The sequence below is a fragment of the Dermacentor variabilis genome, chromosome 3, assembly GCF_050947875.1.
Source record: "Dermacentor variabilis isolate Ectoservices chromosome 3, ASM5094787v1, whole genome shotgun sequence".
In the NCBI taxonomy this organism is placed as follows: Eukaryota; Metazoa; Arthropoda; class Arachnida; order Ixodida; family Ixodidae; genus Dermacentor; species Dermacentor variabilis.
The window spans coordinates 2798948-2816047 of record NC_134570.1 but is presented as its reverse complement, the minus strand read 5'-3'; the positions used below and the strand labels follow the sequence as shown (position 1 = coordinate 2816047).

The 17100-nt window shown below is 45.6% G+C and overlaps 1 protein-coding gene across 1 annotated transcript in view; it reads left to right on the top strand.

The window, feature by feature from the left end:
* Positions 1 to 17100, top strand: part of LOC142575083 (monocarboxylate transporter 12-B-like) — a 180700-nt gene that overhangs the window by 122789 nt on the left and 40811 nt on the right. Inside the window, exon 3 of the mRNA XM_075684065.1 lies at positions 15202 to 15345. Within this exon, the coding sequence (XP_075540180.1) occupies positions 15202 to 15345 (144 nt within the window). The remainder of the gene's footprint in view (positions 1 to 15201; positions 15346 to 17100) is intronic.

The window sequence follows — 17100 nt, the reverse complement described above, 5'->3', positions numbered from 1 at the left end:
CACTGATCACTTTGAACAGGGGTGTTAGACTATTGTGTTTTCGCAGAGTATTCTTAAAAACACTTAGAAAAGTATTGATCGTTCTGAAATTTATGGCAATCAAGGCAGGTACAGTGTAATAAACGAAGTCCCAATAACTTTTGAAGCCACAAGAACAAAGATATAACAAATCCATGTACTTCCCATCATTCCCATGGCGAACGATCGCAGCGCCAAAGTTCCCTCGTCATGGAGGAAAGCAGCAAAACAGAAGAGGCCTTGACGTCACGTTTTTGAAGCTAGAAGTGCAGCAATGTTGGTACCATCTTCCTTTGCGCCTGCGAATTAAAATTAAATTTAAAATTGAAAGATGCGTTAAAAGGAGCTTTGCACGCTCGGGAAGGCATGTACAGGGATATTAAAGAAATGAGCCAATGTTAAAGTCCAAAACAATCATCAAAAAAGGTCAATTTGTTGTGCAATCCACCAAGGGTGGATCATATTGTCCCTGGTGGAATTCTGATTGTGAGCGAAATGTTAAACGTAGAATAGATGCGTTGAAAAAAACTTGTATACAACAAATCTCCTCTTAATTGGGCTGATTATACATATATATAGCTGCTACTTTTAAACGAACAGTATTAAAAGCTAAGGATGATTATGATTCCAAGCACTACACATACCTTTCGAAGTCCAGCAATAAACAAAGCCCTGTTTAAATTTCTTTGATCTCGTGAAGTTATACCGGCGCCCGTGAATGTCGACGCTGTCGTTCTATCAACAAAATAATTATCAGAATAACTTGAGAAAATTGCTCAAGCACTTACCCGACGTTTCAAGCATAAATTGCCGATAGGACTGAGGAAATCTACCTTGGGAGACAACTTTGTAACAGTAATAGCGACAGAGCTGAAGGCATTATTAGTTCGTTACTGGCGTCAGCCCCAGGTCAAGATGGAATTACAACGGGAATGCTGAAAGTTTTGTTTGATTATGCGCCTCAGGACCTCCTAAATATAATAAATTTATCTCTAAAATATTCATGGGTTCCAAGAGAGTGGAGCGTAGCGAAAATATTCTACTACCGAAGAAACAATTAGCGGGGCTTCACGTAGACAACATAACACCAATTTCTCTTACACACAATGTCGTCAAATTAATAGAAAAGGTTGTTCATGGCCGCATAACAAATTTTATGCTCGATGATACCCTTCTCAGTCCTTGGCAGATTGGATTTCGTCCTGGCCACTCCATATGCTGCCCCCATGTACATTTAGAGAGCTGCATTAAACTTTCTCGCCACAAACGAGAATACGCAGCTTTGGCGACGCTTGATGTATCCAAATCATACGACTCTGTAGAACACTGTATTTTATTCGGTAAGCTTCAGTCTACGAATTTCCCGAAATATATAACCGCTTGGATCTATGAATTTATAAGAGATAGAGAGTTCTATTGTTACCAACATGGTGTTTCGACGTCTAAACAAAAACAGACAAGATGTGTACCACAGGGCTCCGTTCTTTTCCTTAGATTATTTGACATTTTTCTAAGCACAATTCCCCGGAAGTAGATGTTTATGTTTATGGGCACGATATCGCATTTTTTACATCCGCCAATAAGATACATTCACAACAGTCGTTGCAGAATTACTTAGGAATGCTGGATACATGGCTAGAGGGGTTATGTATGCCGTTAAATATTAGCAAAAGTGCGGTATTAGTATTCCCATTAACTGCGCAAGTGCACATATCTTTACCATACCGAAAGCAAATCATTCCTCAAATTGACTAAGTCAGGTACCTTGGTGGCAAGCTATACGATGGCAAGCTCCCCTGGCGCAGTCACTGAACATATTAAAACAAAGGCAGAGCGAGCCGTAGCTATGTTCCGCCGGCTCAGCAACCGTCGCTCTGGACTACGCAGGGATACCTTACTGATGGTATATCAAATGTATGTTCGGCCCGTATTAGAATTCGGTTTCGTAATATTTTCCGGTGACCCTGCGTACAAAATTCAACCTCTCATATTTTTAGAAAGAGAAGCGCTATGATCATGCCTCGGGCTACCTAGATTTGTTGCCAACGCTGTTTTACATCAGGAAGCTCATCTACCAACTCTAGATTGCAGACTCCGCATGCTTACGGTTGAGACATTTTTAAAAACATGACTTTTTAAAAAGACTTACGCAATGTGCTTTTATCACTGAACTATCTGAGTTTTTTCAAGTATCGTGGTCGAGATTCCACAGTCCTCAGATGATATTTGTGCAAGCACAGTTACAAAAATTGGATGTGTCCATACATCAAGTTTGCCATTCAAATGAAGCCTTAACAGACTGCAAAATTGATGTCGAGGAGATATTTGCAAATCATGCTAAATTGTTACCAAAGCGAGATTTAATTAATATCTTACACGGCCACCTACAGCAGCTAACCACTGACCGCTGACCACTAACCACTAACCACTGAGTGGAGATCTTTTCTGAATCTCTTCAATGGACTTACTCCCTTCGCCTTCCCGATTTTCTTTAGCGTGAGGAAGCCGCTTATATCTGCTTCGTTGTCCTGGTTTTTTTCTTTCCTTCTTTCTTTCTTTCTTTATTAGAACATAAAACATACAGTCAAATGTTTTCTCAGCCCGCCAAAGCTTTTGAGCGGGACTGGCCAGTGCTCTGGCCCAAATCGCAGTCTTGTGCTCTAAGAACAGAGGAAACAATAGGAAGAGAGGAACATAAAATGTACAATAGCAAAATTAAATTTCTTGTATGCGCCACAAAGAGTAACCTGTAGTCCGCGAAAACACCGATGCTTTTATGCGGACCACTCAGTATTTGCCTTCAACAAGGCACACCACAAGGACACATTTTCGAACCCTCCTCCCTTCCATGCCCTCACCCTGTTCTTCCATCGTTCGTCTAATTTCTTATATTTGTCCCTCACGAGCCATAGTTAGGGCAAAGACATATTCTTACGGGGTTACAGCAGCAAAATAAATGTACAGCACATCTCTCTATTTCATCATATACAGTTATCAATGTGTTGGAAAAGTAGCAGTCATCAAACACTATTGGAAAGTAAAAACAAAGAACAAAATACACATAGAAATAACACAATACTCTAGTCTGTTTTATACAATTGCTAGCGAAAGTTCATCAGAAAATTCCTGCCACATGTTTTGCTTCTGCTATACCCAGTCACTTGTCAGAACCGTGTGACGCACAAAATCTTTTATTTTCCTGAATGACGATACTTTGGCAACTTGTATTTTATTGAACTAGAACGGTACATAATATAATCGTGCTTTTTACCGTAGTTCGTGAATGCTTTAGCCCGAACGAATGTTTCAGTCTTGCGCAGATCGCGGGTGTTGACGTTTTTTGTTTTAAAGGATTTATCAAAATAATGCTTCGTAAGTATCACGAAGAGAAAAAAGTAGTTTAACTTCTAATATACTATGTTTTGCCATCAGCTCACTGTGGCCGATGGAGTTGCTGTTTGTTCCGTATGCTATATTATTCGTTATTTTTTGTATTATTCTATTTAACACGTTTAGCCTATATGGCGAAGCAAGTCCGTAGATCCTAATGCCATATCGTAATATAGTTTCCCCTAGAGCTTTATATGCGAGTTTTCTTAACCGAACGTCACATACTGATCTGATTTTGTACATGACTGCACATACTGCTCGGAGTCTTTTAGCTACATATTGTATGTGATGGACAAATGAGAAATATTCATCGAAAATAACACCAAGGTACTTTATTTCTGCGGCATACTGCATACTTTGGCAAGAGCATCCAATGCAGTATTCACTTTGCAGGTATAGATGCTCAGTTAGCTGCACTTTTTTTGTGCGGGCTGTGAAAGCAGATTAACTGTGTTTTTGCTTTGTTCAAAAATATGCAGTTCTCAAACCATGCCATTATTTTGTATATATCGTTGTGATGTGTGGTGCGCGACATGGTGCGGTGATCGGGACGGTCAGGAGCAGATGACACTGAGTGCACGCGCGCCGAGGTGGAAGAAGGAAAACAACGACGCCGAAGAGCGTCCGGCACGAGAACGCGCGGCGCATGAAAAACAACAAAAAGAAGAAAAGCAACCAATTAGAAACGACCACGGGGCGTCACGCAGCCAATCCGAGAATGCCAAATCGGCCAGACCAGAAGAAAAAGCGTGGTGCGCTGGCAGAACCGGAGGACACGCAAGGAGACGAAGAGGAGACGCCAGGAGAGTTCCAGCAAGCAACGGCAGGAGGAGGTCAACCACCGGAGCGGGCGTTGAAGACGGGCCGTCGGGTTCCGGACCCGAGCCACCAGGGCTTCACCCGACCGGGGCCTCCTGCCAACCTGTTCCTGTGCGTCGCCCGCCTACCCGAGCGTGCCGCCAGCTCCTCAAGGCCGGTGAGCTTCTGTGCTCGTGGGTACGACGAGAACAGTCGGGCTACGGGCCCGAGTTCTATGCCAACTGCCCGGCCAGAACGCCGCCCCGTCTGTGGTGCCGTCTGCTGCTCGAGGCCGGCGTTCGAGCTTCTGTGCCCATGGGCAGGACAAGAGCAGTCGGGCTACGGGCCCGAGCTCTACACCCAGCTGCCCGGCCAGAACGCCGCCGCCGTCTGCTCGTGCCACCAAGCCGCCTGGTTTACTTCTCCGAGACAAGAGCTGGCCAGCTCCGGTCGCCCGGTCAACCAACTTAGACCACGACCTTTGGTGAGACCGGCGCCACTCCTTTCACCAGCTTGTCGCAGCGTCGCAGCTTCGAGACTGTTATGTATCCCTGCCGTCGTGGCAAGCCCGGACTCACGCACTCGTTAACCGCATGCAAGCCCTATGTGTGTTCCTTGCCGCAATGTCTGCTTAAGTGTTCATTTTAGGCATGCTTTCTATTTCCTTCTATTTACTTTATGCCTATTTTTAGTTGGAATAAAAGTCTTTGTGTGTGTGTTCAAACCAACGGCTTTGTCCTCAATTGGGTTCTCGGAGGCTCCGCCTAAGACAACCGTCATAACCTTTTGAGTGCACGAACCTTTGTCCCATATGAGGGTCATCACAAATTGGCGTCCGCGACAGGACAAAGCCGTTCGTTTGGATTTTTTCCCCTAAAGGCTAGGAACTATGGCTGCTAGCACACGAGATCTGTTAGCCCTAGCCGAACGCATGGGCCTAGAAGGTACGGAGTTGAGGGCATGGTTGAACGAACAGGAAGCGCGTACGCGAGAAGAGCGGGCAGCGGAGCGCGAGGCTAAAAAGCAGGAGCTTGTATTAGAGGAGAGAAATTTACAATTGCGGCTTAAAGTCGCAGAGGCTGAGGGCGCATATCTGGGCTAGAAACAGCCAGGAATTAGTTTGTCTGACTTAGCCACCGTCGCCCAGCGATTGGGTTTTGTTACGTTTCGCCTACGACGCGCGGTATAGCCGGCGCGGATGCAACGGACGCCGGGGCTTCGTTCAAAGCGGCGGACATTTTGGCCCGTTCGGCGCCGCCGCTACGCCTCCCCGCCAAGCGCGTCCAGGCATGTTTCAATGCCACGTGTCTTCAAGTGCGCGTGTGTGTGTGTGTGCATGTTGGTGCCCACGCTTGTCAAAGCGCGGCAGCCGGGGAGAGAAGCTCCCCCAACTGTGAAGCGAGGAGGTCTGACCGGCGCCGGCCCGGCGGATGCGTCACCTACTCGTCTCAACGTGCCCGAGCGGCGCATCACGTGTGCCTCTGACGAAGCGTTCCTTCTTGCCCTCAACTGCGAGAGTATAAAAGCAGCTGCTCCCGGACGCCGAGAGGGGGCTCCGATTTCTTCTGTTGAGTAACGTGCTCTCCCGTCTCTCCACTTCGGTCGACCTGACCGGCCGCTCTTTTGCGATGCTAGAATAAACAAGTTGTTCTGTTACCAGTCGACTCATGCTTTGCCGGGACCTTCGGATGCTTCCAGTTGTGCCCCAGGCCGCCAGGCCAACGCTACCCTTGGGGCTTGCGACCCAGGTGCAACAACGGGTGTCAGCGCTGAGATTCCAACAACTCGTGCCAGCGGTGCGATTCCAACAGTTTGCATGGGGCAGACTTGAACAGGTGGGTTCAAGACAGATGGGTAATAATATGCGAAAAAGTTCAGAAAGAGCACGACAGGCGAGTGGCAGAACAGGCACCTGAGAGGGAACGCCTGGAGGAAGAACTTCGCAGGGTGCGCGTTCACATCAAGGCACTCGCGGATGCTCGCTCCGAAGGGACGAGGTCCATTGTTGAGGATGCAGCACAGCAGTGCAGCGGCGACCCGAGGGTTCCCTCCGACATGTCGTCAGGCCTTGGCGACCAAAAAGTGTCTCAAGGAGAGACACCTTGTAATGATGCCATTGTAGGCAAAGATACTGAGGTATGGTCACAAGACAAGGAGCATACTGCTTCCATACCTCAACTAGTGCCGCGTGAGCCCAGCGCAGGCGATGACTGGTTCGTGCAGGGTTCAGAGGTGCCGTGCATGGGCCTGGTTCAAAAAGTTGGAACCGAGCACCTCCTACAGGCTAAAGATAGCACGTCTGAGGGTTCGCACCAGGATCAAGATGAACCTGAAAATATTAGGGCTGCTGTGGAACCGTGTTTGGTTTCCACAAAAAGTATTGAGGGGTCTTTACTGCGTCCCTCGAATCAGACAAAAACTATTTGTGATACTATGTGCACTTGGGAGGGCTCAGGCCTGGGTACCCAATCAACACATGGCTTTGAGGAGTCAAAACTCCCTTTGTGTTCTTATGCACTCGTGTGTGGTTCGACCATTGACACTGATGCTGCAACCATTCATTACTCCGTTGACTACCTTAGAACACAGACAGTGACTTGGTCGACACCATGCAGAGACGTTATTGCCTGGACCGGTATTAACGCGGACTGGCCAGGGTTCTCTGACCGAGAAGATAAATGTCTAGTTAGGTTGATACGGGAAAGGGTCACCTAAAGGAGCAGATGCTTAGCTTATGGCTTTTTACGGATTTTGACCTCGGACTTGGTAACCTTAAACTTGATTTTTTCTTCAATAGAGTGTTATGATAGCCTTTGACGCTACCAATTTTTTTCACTTGTACTTCCTTTGAATTAGTGTTTTCCTTTAACGGTTTCATCTGCGTGCTCAGTGTACTGTGCGTTGGAACCATACAGCGCGATCTCGTGGACAGATCATGACTGTAGTGTTGTGCGCAATCTCGTGGACAGACCATGACTGTAGTGTTGAGAACTATGTCGCGCACTGAGCGGCAGTTTTTCTTCAGAAAAACTTGTTAAAAAATTGGAGGACGCTTAAGCTTCGCCTTCAAGAGTGGAACGCGACAGTGTTCCCGTCGACCCGCCAAGGGGTGTAAGACAATGGGCTACGGCGCAGCAACTACGCGCCCCGCATCGGGCGCGGTGAGCGTCGAGCAACGCAGCGTTCGGCGCGACAACGAAATGTGCGCCTGAGCAAGCGACGCACGCCTGAGCCTTAGAAACGGCTCGTTTCTAAGGCAACACTGCGTTCACTAGAGGCGCTTTTGTACCGCTTTCAAGCATCGAACTCGTGGCTCAGTGGTAACGTCTCCGTCTCACACTCCGGAGACCCTGGTTCGATTCCCACCCAGCCCATCTTGGAAGTTGGTTTTTATTTATAAAGTGCCTGCCGTGATTTATCGCCCACGGCCAACGCCGCGGACGCCGACACCGACGCCGACGACACCGGCTTTTCTGCGACACGAGCTCCTTAACGCTATCGCGTTAAAAAGGGGCTTGTGTGATGTGTGGTGCGCGACATGGTGCGGTGATCGGGACGGTCAGGAGCAGACGACACTGAGTGCACGCGCGCCGAGGTGGAAGAAGCAAAACAACGACGCCGAAGAGCGTCCGGCACGAGAACGTGCGGCGCATGAAAAACAACAAAAAGAAGAAAAGCGACCAATTAGAAAAGACCACGGGGCGTCAGGCAGCCAATCCGAGAATGCCAAATCGGCCAGACCAGAAGAAAAAGCGTGGTGCGCTGGCAGAACCGGAGGACACGCAAGGAGACGCAGGGGAGACGCCAGGAGAGTTCCAGGAAGCAACGGCAGGAGGAGGTCAACCGGAGCGGGCGTTGAAGACGGGCCGTCGGGCTCCGGACCCGAGCCACCAGGACTTCACCCGACCGGGGCCTCCTGCCAACCAGTTCCTGTGCATCGCCCGTCTACCCGAGCGTGCCGCCAGCTCCTCAAGGCCGGTGAGCTTCTGTGCTCGTGGGTACGACGAGACCAGTCGGGCTACGGGTCCGAGTTCTATGCCAACTGCCCGGCCAGAACGCCGCCCCGTCTGTCGTGCCGTCTGCTGCTCGAGGCCGGCGTTCGAGCTTCTGTGCCCATGGGCAGGGCAAGAGCAGTCGGGCTACGGGCCCGAGCTCTACACCCAGCTGCCTGGCCAGAACGCCGCCGCCGTCTGCTCGTGCCACCAAGCCGCCTGGTTTACTTCTCCGAGACAGAGCTGGCCAGCTCCGGTCGCCCGGTCAACCAACTTAGACCACGACCTTTGGTGAGACCGGCGCCACTCCTTTCACCAGCTTGTCGCAGCGTCGCAGCTTCGAGACTTATGTATCCGTGCCGTCGTGGCAAGCCCGGACTCGCGCACTACTTTGCTCCATACTAGCCCAAATGTGTGTCTTGATGTGTATTTGAGGGTTTCTTTTATGTCTGCTATTTTCTTCTATTTATTTTTTTAGCCTTCTTTAGTTCCATTAAACGTTTGTGTGTGTGTTCGAAACCAACGGCTTTGTCCTCAATTGGGTTCTCGGAGGCTCCGCCTAAAAGAACCATCAGAACCTTTTGAGTACACGAACCTTTGTCCCCATATTAGGGTCATCACAATCGTCCTGTAACAAAGGAACGCATTCATTAACATTTTCATGGGGTAATATTAAAGCAATATCATCCGCAAATTGGTATAACTTTGAGTTTAGCGCTAGATAGGCTAAATCGTTCACATACAAATTAAAAAGTAGTGGGCCTAGTACGGATCCTTGTCGGACTCCATGCTTTATGTGTATTAACTCGCTGTCTATATGTTGAATTCGAACGACCTGATAACGATTTTTGAAGTAGTCTTTAAAAACCTCTATGAAAGGCCCGCGGAATCTTGTTTGAGCTAATTTTTTAAGGAGTATTTCGTGGTCTAACGTGTCGAAAGCTTTCTTCAGATCTAAAGAAAGCCCAATTACTATCTTATTTTTATCTATTTCACTGTTGACTACGTCTGCAAAGTCCTCTAGTAGTGTGATTGTGCTTTTCTTGCAACGAAACCCATACTGTGAATTAGACAACAGATGAAACTTTTCGCAAAAGGAAACCATGTTCTTGTGCATAAGCTTTCCTAGAACACACGACAATGTCGGCAAGATTGCTATAGGTCTGCAGTTTTCGCACTGTTGCCTTTTGCCGTTTTTCTAAATTGGCCTAATCAAAGCTATTTTCGTTGCGTTCGGAATCTGACCCGTCCTAAGAACTTCAGAGTAAATATATAGCAGCACACTCTTCAAACATGCAAAGTTGAAAAATATCTCACGAAATCTTATCCCATCATATCCTGGCATTCTAGTAATGGAAAATAACCTTATTACATCCCAAACATCGAGAACAGTTACCTCCCTCAAATATGCAGTTGACGTTTGATATGATTGTTATGTCACCTGTACCCCTATGGAAATTCTCCTTAAGTTTCTGAACCGTATTAGCAAAGCAGTTATTAAATCCGTTGGCTATTTCATCCATTTGTCGATTGGGGAAATTATTTCATATGGTTTCGTCTATGTTGCGTTTTGTTTGTCTGCCTGTTAGGGAATTTGCTATGTTCCACGATTTTCTCAAATTAAATTTACACTCGTTCAGCTTATTACTATAGTACTTATTCCTTGCTAGCCTTAGTGAAGCTGTTAGCTTATTTCTTGTTTACCTAAATTCTTCTCTTAACTGCACCTCTGATTGATTAGCCCTATTTCGGCGTCACAGCTTTTCTTTGATGTAACTTAACTCTTTAATTTCTTTGGTAATCCACGGTTTCTCGATTTTCCTTTTTTTCATAGTAATTACCTTTCGGCTTTTATCATAAATTGATTTATATAGGCCAATTAGCTTCTGGTATGCTTGTAAATGATTTAGTGTTAATAAGGTGTCCAATGATATTCTTTAATTAATCTGTCAATCTTCTGGTTATCGAAGATGTGAAATTCCTGTTTAGTTTCCGCACGTGAATTCGTTAAGTCTTCACTAAGTATTGTGAGAGCAATGAAATAATGGTCAGCAACTTTTTCTTTTACATTACTTGTTACAGGTTGCATACTAGAAACACGCGTTAGTATCTGGTCAATACATGACGTCGTAAGTTTGTTCCCTAAGAATTCTTCTCGTGTAATTCCTGTGATATTATTTCCTAAGCCATAACTTGAAATGATAGTCAAATAGTCACTGACATAATTTTTAGTAGCAGAATAGGTATCTATGTTGAGATCACCTATCAGAATTATGTTATCTTTTTTCCCTAGTGTCATTAGGAGATGCTGCAATTCCCCCCAAAATATGACTATATTTCTGTCTGGTGGCCTGTAGATAGCGCAGATTATGAATGATGCACGTGCACATTCGACTGGTAACAGCAGCATCTCTGCTTCTTTGATAATTATGGTCAGTCTTTCGCATAGCCAATTCTTTCTAACGTATATTATAACACCTCCTCGTCTTCTCTCGTGACGGCATACTGAAAATTGTTCAAAATCTTTTATTTGATATGACTTACCATTGGTTTCGTCTACATTCACTTCGGTCAGGATAATGACATCTAAGGAGTCTTTATATGGCTCCAAATAAAGCTCTAATAGATCACAATTTTTGTGTATTTTTTTATGTTAATATGAATCAGATCAAGACATGCAGATTTTCCTTCCTCGCAGGTGTACCTCTGCCGGTAATTTACCCAGCCTTTAATTGAGTTAGATTCTACTTCCATGTCTACGTCACTTTGGATAAACTCGCTTCATTTTCAATTCTGATAACACCGGCTCCTTCTTGTTTTCTTGCGAATACTTTACCATTCTTCATCCACGCGAACTTGTACAACTTTTTTTCAGCTGCATTCTTCACCATCCACAACAACTTCCTCGCATATGATGTCAGGTTTTCATTAATCAAGATTTTATCGGACTTTAGCTGAAGTTTTTTTGGCTATCCATGCATCTCTAATTGAACTGTTAGAGAACCTAACCAGTATAGGCGGAGTCTCCCCTGTCCGAACTCTAATTATGTGAATTGCCTTTAGCTGTCCATCCATTGGCTTAGTCAGACCCAATTTGGCAGCACAATTGTTCAAGATATCTCTCAGGTTTTCATTGCTTGACTGAGGTATTCCGTGAATTTCCATAATACTTCTCCGAGAGTACTCTTCTAAACTTTCAATCGTTAGTGTCATCTGCGCGACCTCAGCTGCCAGACTGTCTGATTTCGCACCTAGGTTCACGGTTGTCGTCTGCAGATTTTTAATCTATTCCTTTGGTGTTTGAATCGCCTTCAGTAGCGTGTTGCACTGCGAAGAACTGTGTTCCAATGAACCCTTCATTCCTACAATTTGCTTATGTTATTCCTCCAGCTTACACAGTGTATCATTATTTTTCAGCATTTGTGTTTCAGCAGTATTTTTTCTAATTTTTCCAGGCGTTCCAACATATTGCTGAACTTCGACGACAGTGACTCAATTGAAGCCATGACATCGTTCAGTGAAGGCTCTTTCATCGCTGCCTTTTCATTCTCATTTTTATGCTGTTCATGCGCTATCTTCCGAACCCGAGTGTCGGCCGCTTTGCAAGTCTGGCATGTCAAAGAATCAATGTCAGAGTCGCTAATGCTTTTATAGGCAGTTTTAGTTACTCCTGCGCATCTACCTATATGGTACTTATTATGGCACAGACCACATAAAATTCCATCGGATGAAAGAACCTTCATGCACGCAACACAATCAGTGTTGTTTTCCATTTCACTCGTGTAAGCAAAGTCAAAGAGCGAAACAACAGTACAAACAAAGCAGAAGTGCAGTCCAGCAACGCCCCTTTGATTAAAACAAGCAAGAAGAAAAAAATTCAGAGTTCATACCTAAAAAAGAAACAGAGCGTTTCTTTCCGTCAGCGCCGTTCAAGGGCCCCGCTGGACTGCAATGATGCGATGATCCGCTTCTCTTTTAAAGCGTGAAGGGTCCCGGTTGCCACTTGCTCATTCGCTGCCGATAATGACGTCATCCGGTCACGATGATCACTGCATCTTTTGTTGCCCCTTGCCGTGCCGCATCTCGTTCCCATGCAGGGCCGACGTATTGCCTAAAAAAGAGACAGAGCGTTTCTTTCCGTCAGCGCCGTTTAAGGGCCCCGCTGGACTACCAAACTTTTCACACCCATATTTCAAGCAGAATTATTAGCAATTATAATAGAATTACGAGAACTGCCCCACAATGACCCATTATCTGTTACTCTGACCAACTCGCTATCTGTATGTACAGCACTTACTGCATCTTTAGAGTCAAGAATTCACTGAACATTTCGTTAGATGGTACCTCCGTACTTACGGAGAGTATGTTTACTCTGGGTACCGGAACATCGTGGGTTGCACGTGAATGAAATGGCTGATTCACTCGCACGAGCATCCCTCAACGGCCCTATCATACATGTTTTGCCGACATCAGCTTATGTCGACGCGGCTAGGTACAAAATTTCACTATATTGCAAAGCTCTGCAATATCCCTGCTAACACTGTCTTCTGGATCCCACCATATTGGCTCCCCATGGAATAATAATTGGTGTGCTTCAAGGCAATTGGAAGTTTCTTTTACAAAATTGAGATATCCTATACCTCCTCTAAATTTTTTACTTACAGAGGTCTGGTCTCGCTATGTCTCCTCTATGTTCTTTTTGTAGTGCACCTAAAACTATCGAACATTATTTCTCTCCTGCCGCCGCTTTCTAAGACAAAGAAAACTATTAGAATACTCATTTATCAAACTTGGGATATCGCTAAACTCGCCAACCATTCTTTCTTTTGGGGCGACTTCACTGGGATCAAGCCTCAGGGATGCATTCTTGCAGTTTACAATTTTATTAGAGAGACAAAAAGGGTACCTTGATGAATTTCGAAAATTATCAATATTTCCTATTATTTCATTTCTTTACGTTAACTTATTTCACCCGAATTCTTAACAATATTTTCATGACACTTCTAAAATACGATTCTATCGTCCCACGCTCTAATATACAACTATAGTTTTGCTTTACTTCTAAGCATACGGAAAACCGCCTGCTTCTTGGCCAACGCCCCTTGTGGTTATGCGCCACTGTTTAGGATACAAGACAAGATAGACGCGTGCTTTCAAGTTGCATTGCTACGAGCCTGCTAACGCGCGTCAGAACAAAGCCTATGAAACTTCTGTGTCAGTTTTTGGGAAGCAGACGCGCTCCTGTGTTTTTTCGTAGCACGTTGAAGAAAACAACGAAGAGTCGCGCCGCCATTACTAGACTGTGTATGTTTCAGGCTGGCACACTCATAGACCCTAAACACAACTTTTCAGCTTACGTACACACTACGCTGCAAAGTCAGCTTGTTTCGCGAACAGAATGCGTAGCGAGAAAGAGATGGGTCGAAAAATCTTTTCTCGCTTTTCAGAGGTCGATAGAGGCAGCTAGAGCTTGAGGAGCGTGGTTGCTACGAAAACGTTGATGTTTCGCACACCAGATCCAGTGAAAAACACCACGTGACTTCCGCCACATACTCTTCAACTGATCCGAGCTAGTCGGGGCTTCTGCTACGCTTTCCGTCCTCCATGCCTCTAGTAATTATTGTAGGAAACTCTATGGCTGGTTGCGATCCTGCAGTGCAGGCAGGATCTTCACCCTCTGCACTGCTGCTATATATTGCTCGCTTCTTTCCACTGCACACACTGCGCCGAAGTTTATTTTGTAATTGTAGAGTGGTGCATTACCTGTGGTAATTCCCTAGTTACCCCAGTAGGCATCCAAGACGTTCATTAAAGACCAGCGCACACCTAATGCCATGAACTCAGTGACCCAAGTTGGTATCAAAGAGCGTCATTGAGGAACATCACATACACAGTGCTCTGAGTTCCGCGCTTGCTGGACAATGGAACCCCTGCCTTCAACACGCACGGTCCAGAAATGATGTGAAGGAAAGACAGGCATATCCGGCCCCTTAGACCACGGCGAAACATGTCCGTCTCCATAGAGTGCGCAGGCGCTGGAGAATGAGTCGGGCACAGGACAGGAACCCCAATCATCTACGCGTGCGGTAGGCTCTAGCGGTGCAGGGCCGTCCCGGATGCCACCAACAGAGGGGTCGTTTCTGTATACCTAGTGCCCAAACACCCTCTGCAAAATGAGCGGACCTACTACGACCGTAAGGTCCCCTATAGCTGTCACTTAAGTTAAGCAGAAAATGAAGACAGTCGCTGACCAAGGTAAAAAAATAACGTATTGGAACCCCTACGGGTCCCTCGTTAACAATGAAATGTCGGCTAAGCGCAAGGTTCTCAAGTAGCGTTCAGCACATGACGCAAAGTTCGGGACTACACGTGGTTTTGAGCTTGTAAGGTGTGAATGAATGTATGCTGTGTGTTTCGTTACGTGCTTTCTGTGTCCTAGAGCCCATAAGCTGTCCACCGCACCCGCCAGAACTTTGAAGTGCACCACAGGCGATAATATGCCTGGTACAGCCGAGCCGATATCTTTTTTTTTTATTTACAGGCAACTGACGTTATCCACTGAACTGCCAGGACAGGCAGCTTCGCTGGCTATCGGGCAGTTTTAGCGAGATCGCGCAAATGTTCTTTCTATTTCTTCTGTTTTTTTTTCTTCCCAAGCTCTGGCTGATTGTAGGAAGGATTTTTCCGAAGAATAACTTTACATATTTCATCGTAATATTCATCATTATGGCTTTTCTAAAAAAAACGGTATAGACGATAGTACACCTCTTTATTTATTAAAAAGAAAGTTTGGTTCATGGCTTGTCCTACCTTAATGAACGGCTCTGAAGTATCGATGACCGGTGATTAACCTGCAAACTCAAATTGCTAAACAGCTTGATGGCCAGAGGTAACGACGAAGACACAAGAAAGGAAAAATACAGTGCAGCGATGTACGAGTGTCAACTTGCGCAAATGTCTTTTCTTCTGCTGAACTGAAGTCGCCTTGCTCATTTTCATGCAGACCCAGTTTTCGGCTACCTGTGTTCGCGCTTTTCCTGTCGAGTGGTTCTGCTGTGCTGCGGATTCATTGGCCCAATTGGAGTCATCCTCTGCTACTTCGCCCCCAATGTCACCTTCATAGCTGTCTTCTACGGAACACTTAATGGTGCGTACACGGACACAATAGGAAAGCATAGGAAAATAGGAAAGGGCATAGAAGGGTGACGGGAAAACAGTGAAGTAGCGTTTGATTTATCTTACATGGGTAATGGACAAAACGTGCAACAGAAGGTCCCTGACTAACGTATGCTGGCGACATAGTGCTCCTAGCGAAAAATTTAAAATATTTACAGACAGTTGCGAATATCTGTCGCAACGCAGCGTAATCTAGGCGTTTACTTTAGCACAGGAAATAGGTAATTTTAATGCTTAATGAAGAGACAAGTAATTGCGTGGAGTCAGTTCAACAGCAAGTCGTCGTCGTCGTCATCATCATCATCATATATTATGGACGAAGGCCTCTCCCGGCGATCTCCAATTACCCCTATCCTGTGCCAACCGATTCCAACTAGCACCCGCAAATTTCCTTATTTCGTCGCACAACCTAGTCTTCTGCCGTCCTCTACTGCGCTTCCATTTTCTTGGCACCCATTCTGTCACCCCAATGGTCGAACGGTTATATAATCTGCATATTACATGACCTGACCAGTGCCATTTCTTTCTCTTAATGTCCATTAGAATATTGTCTATACACGTTTGCTCTCTGATCCAAACCGCTCTCTTTCTGTCTCTTAACGCTATGCTTAGCAATCTTCACTCCATCGCCCTTTCCGCGGTCTTCAACTTGTTCTAAAACTTCTTTGTCAGTCTCCAAGTCTTTGCCCCATATATCAGCACCGGTAAAATGCACTGATTACATACTTTCCTTTTCAATGATAACGGCAAGCTCGCGCTCAGGAGCACACGATGTGTGCCGTATGCGATCCAGGGGGTGCCGGGTGGCCGTGGGCCTCGGGTGCATGGGGCCAGTAGGGGGGGGGGGGTGTAGATATTTCTGTAGATATTTGCCAAGGTATTTATGTAAGCATTCTGCACTCCTTGATTACGTAAGGCCTCTATGACTGCTGGTATCTCTACTGAATCAAATGCCTTTTCGTAATCTATGGAAGCCATATAGAAAGGCTTATTGTATTCTGCGGATTTCTCGGTAACCTGATTAATGACATGGATCTCATTCATTGTAGAGTATCCCTTCCTGAAGCTAGCCCGTTCCTTTGGTCGACTCAAGTCCAGTGTTGCCCTTATTCTATTGGGGATTATTTTCATAAATATTTTTATAATACTGGGAGTAAGCTAATGGGCTTATCAGTTTACAGTTCTTTAACGTCTCCGTTTTTGTGTATTAGTATAAGGTTTGCATTCTTCCAGTATTCTGGCACCCTTGCAGTCGATAGACACTTCGTATAAAGAGCCGCCAGTTTTCCTAGCATTATGTCTCCTCGATCTTTGATTAAATCGACTATTATTCCATCCTCTCCTGCCGCTTTTCCCCTTTTCATGCCTTGCGAGGCCCTCCTGACCTCATCTCTAGTTATAGGGGGAGTTTCTGTATACTGTTCATTATTGTTCCGAATGGAGTACTCCTGAGTCCTCTGGTACTGTACAGGTCAGTACAGAGTTCTTCCGCTGCTATTATTATACCTTCAAGATTGCTGATAACATTACCCCGCTTATCTTTCAATGCATAAATTTTGGTTTGTCCTATGCAAGTGATAGCCTTGTTGTAGTAAATAACCTTGTTGTAGTGAATACCGGGCCTAAGTGTGATAGCCAGATCACGTGGGAAGTGAGAAATAGGAAATCGACTATTGATTACTGTCTGATGACATAAGGCATTTATGATAAGTCGACAGAAATGGTC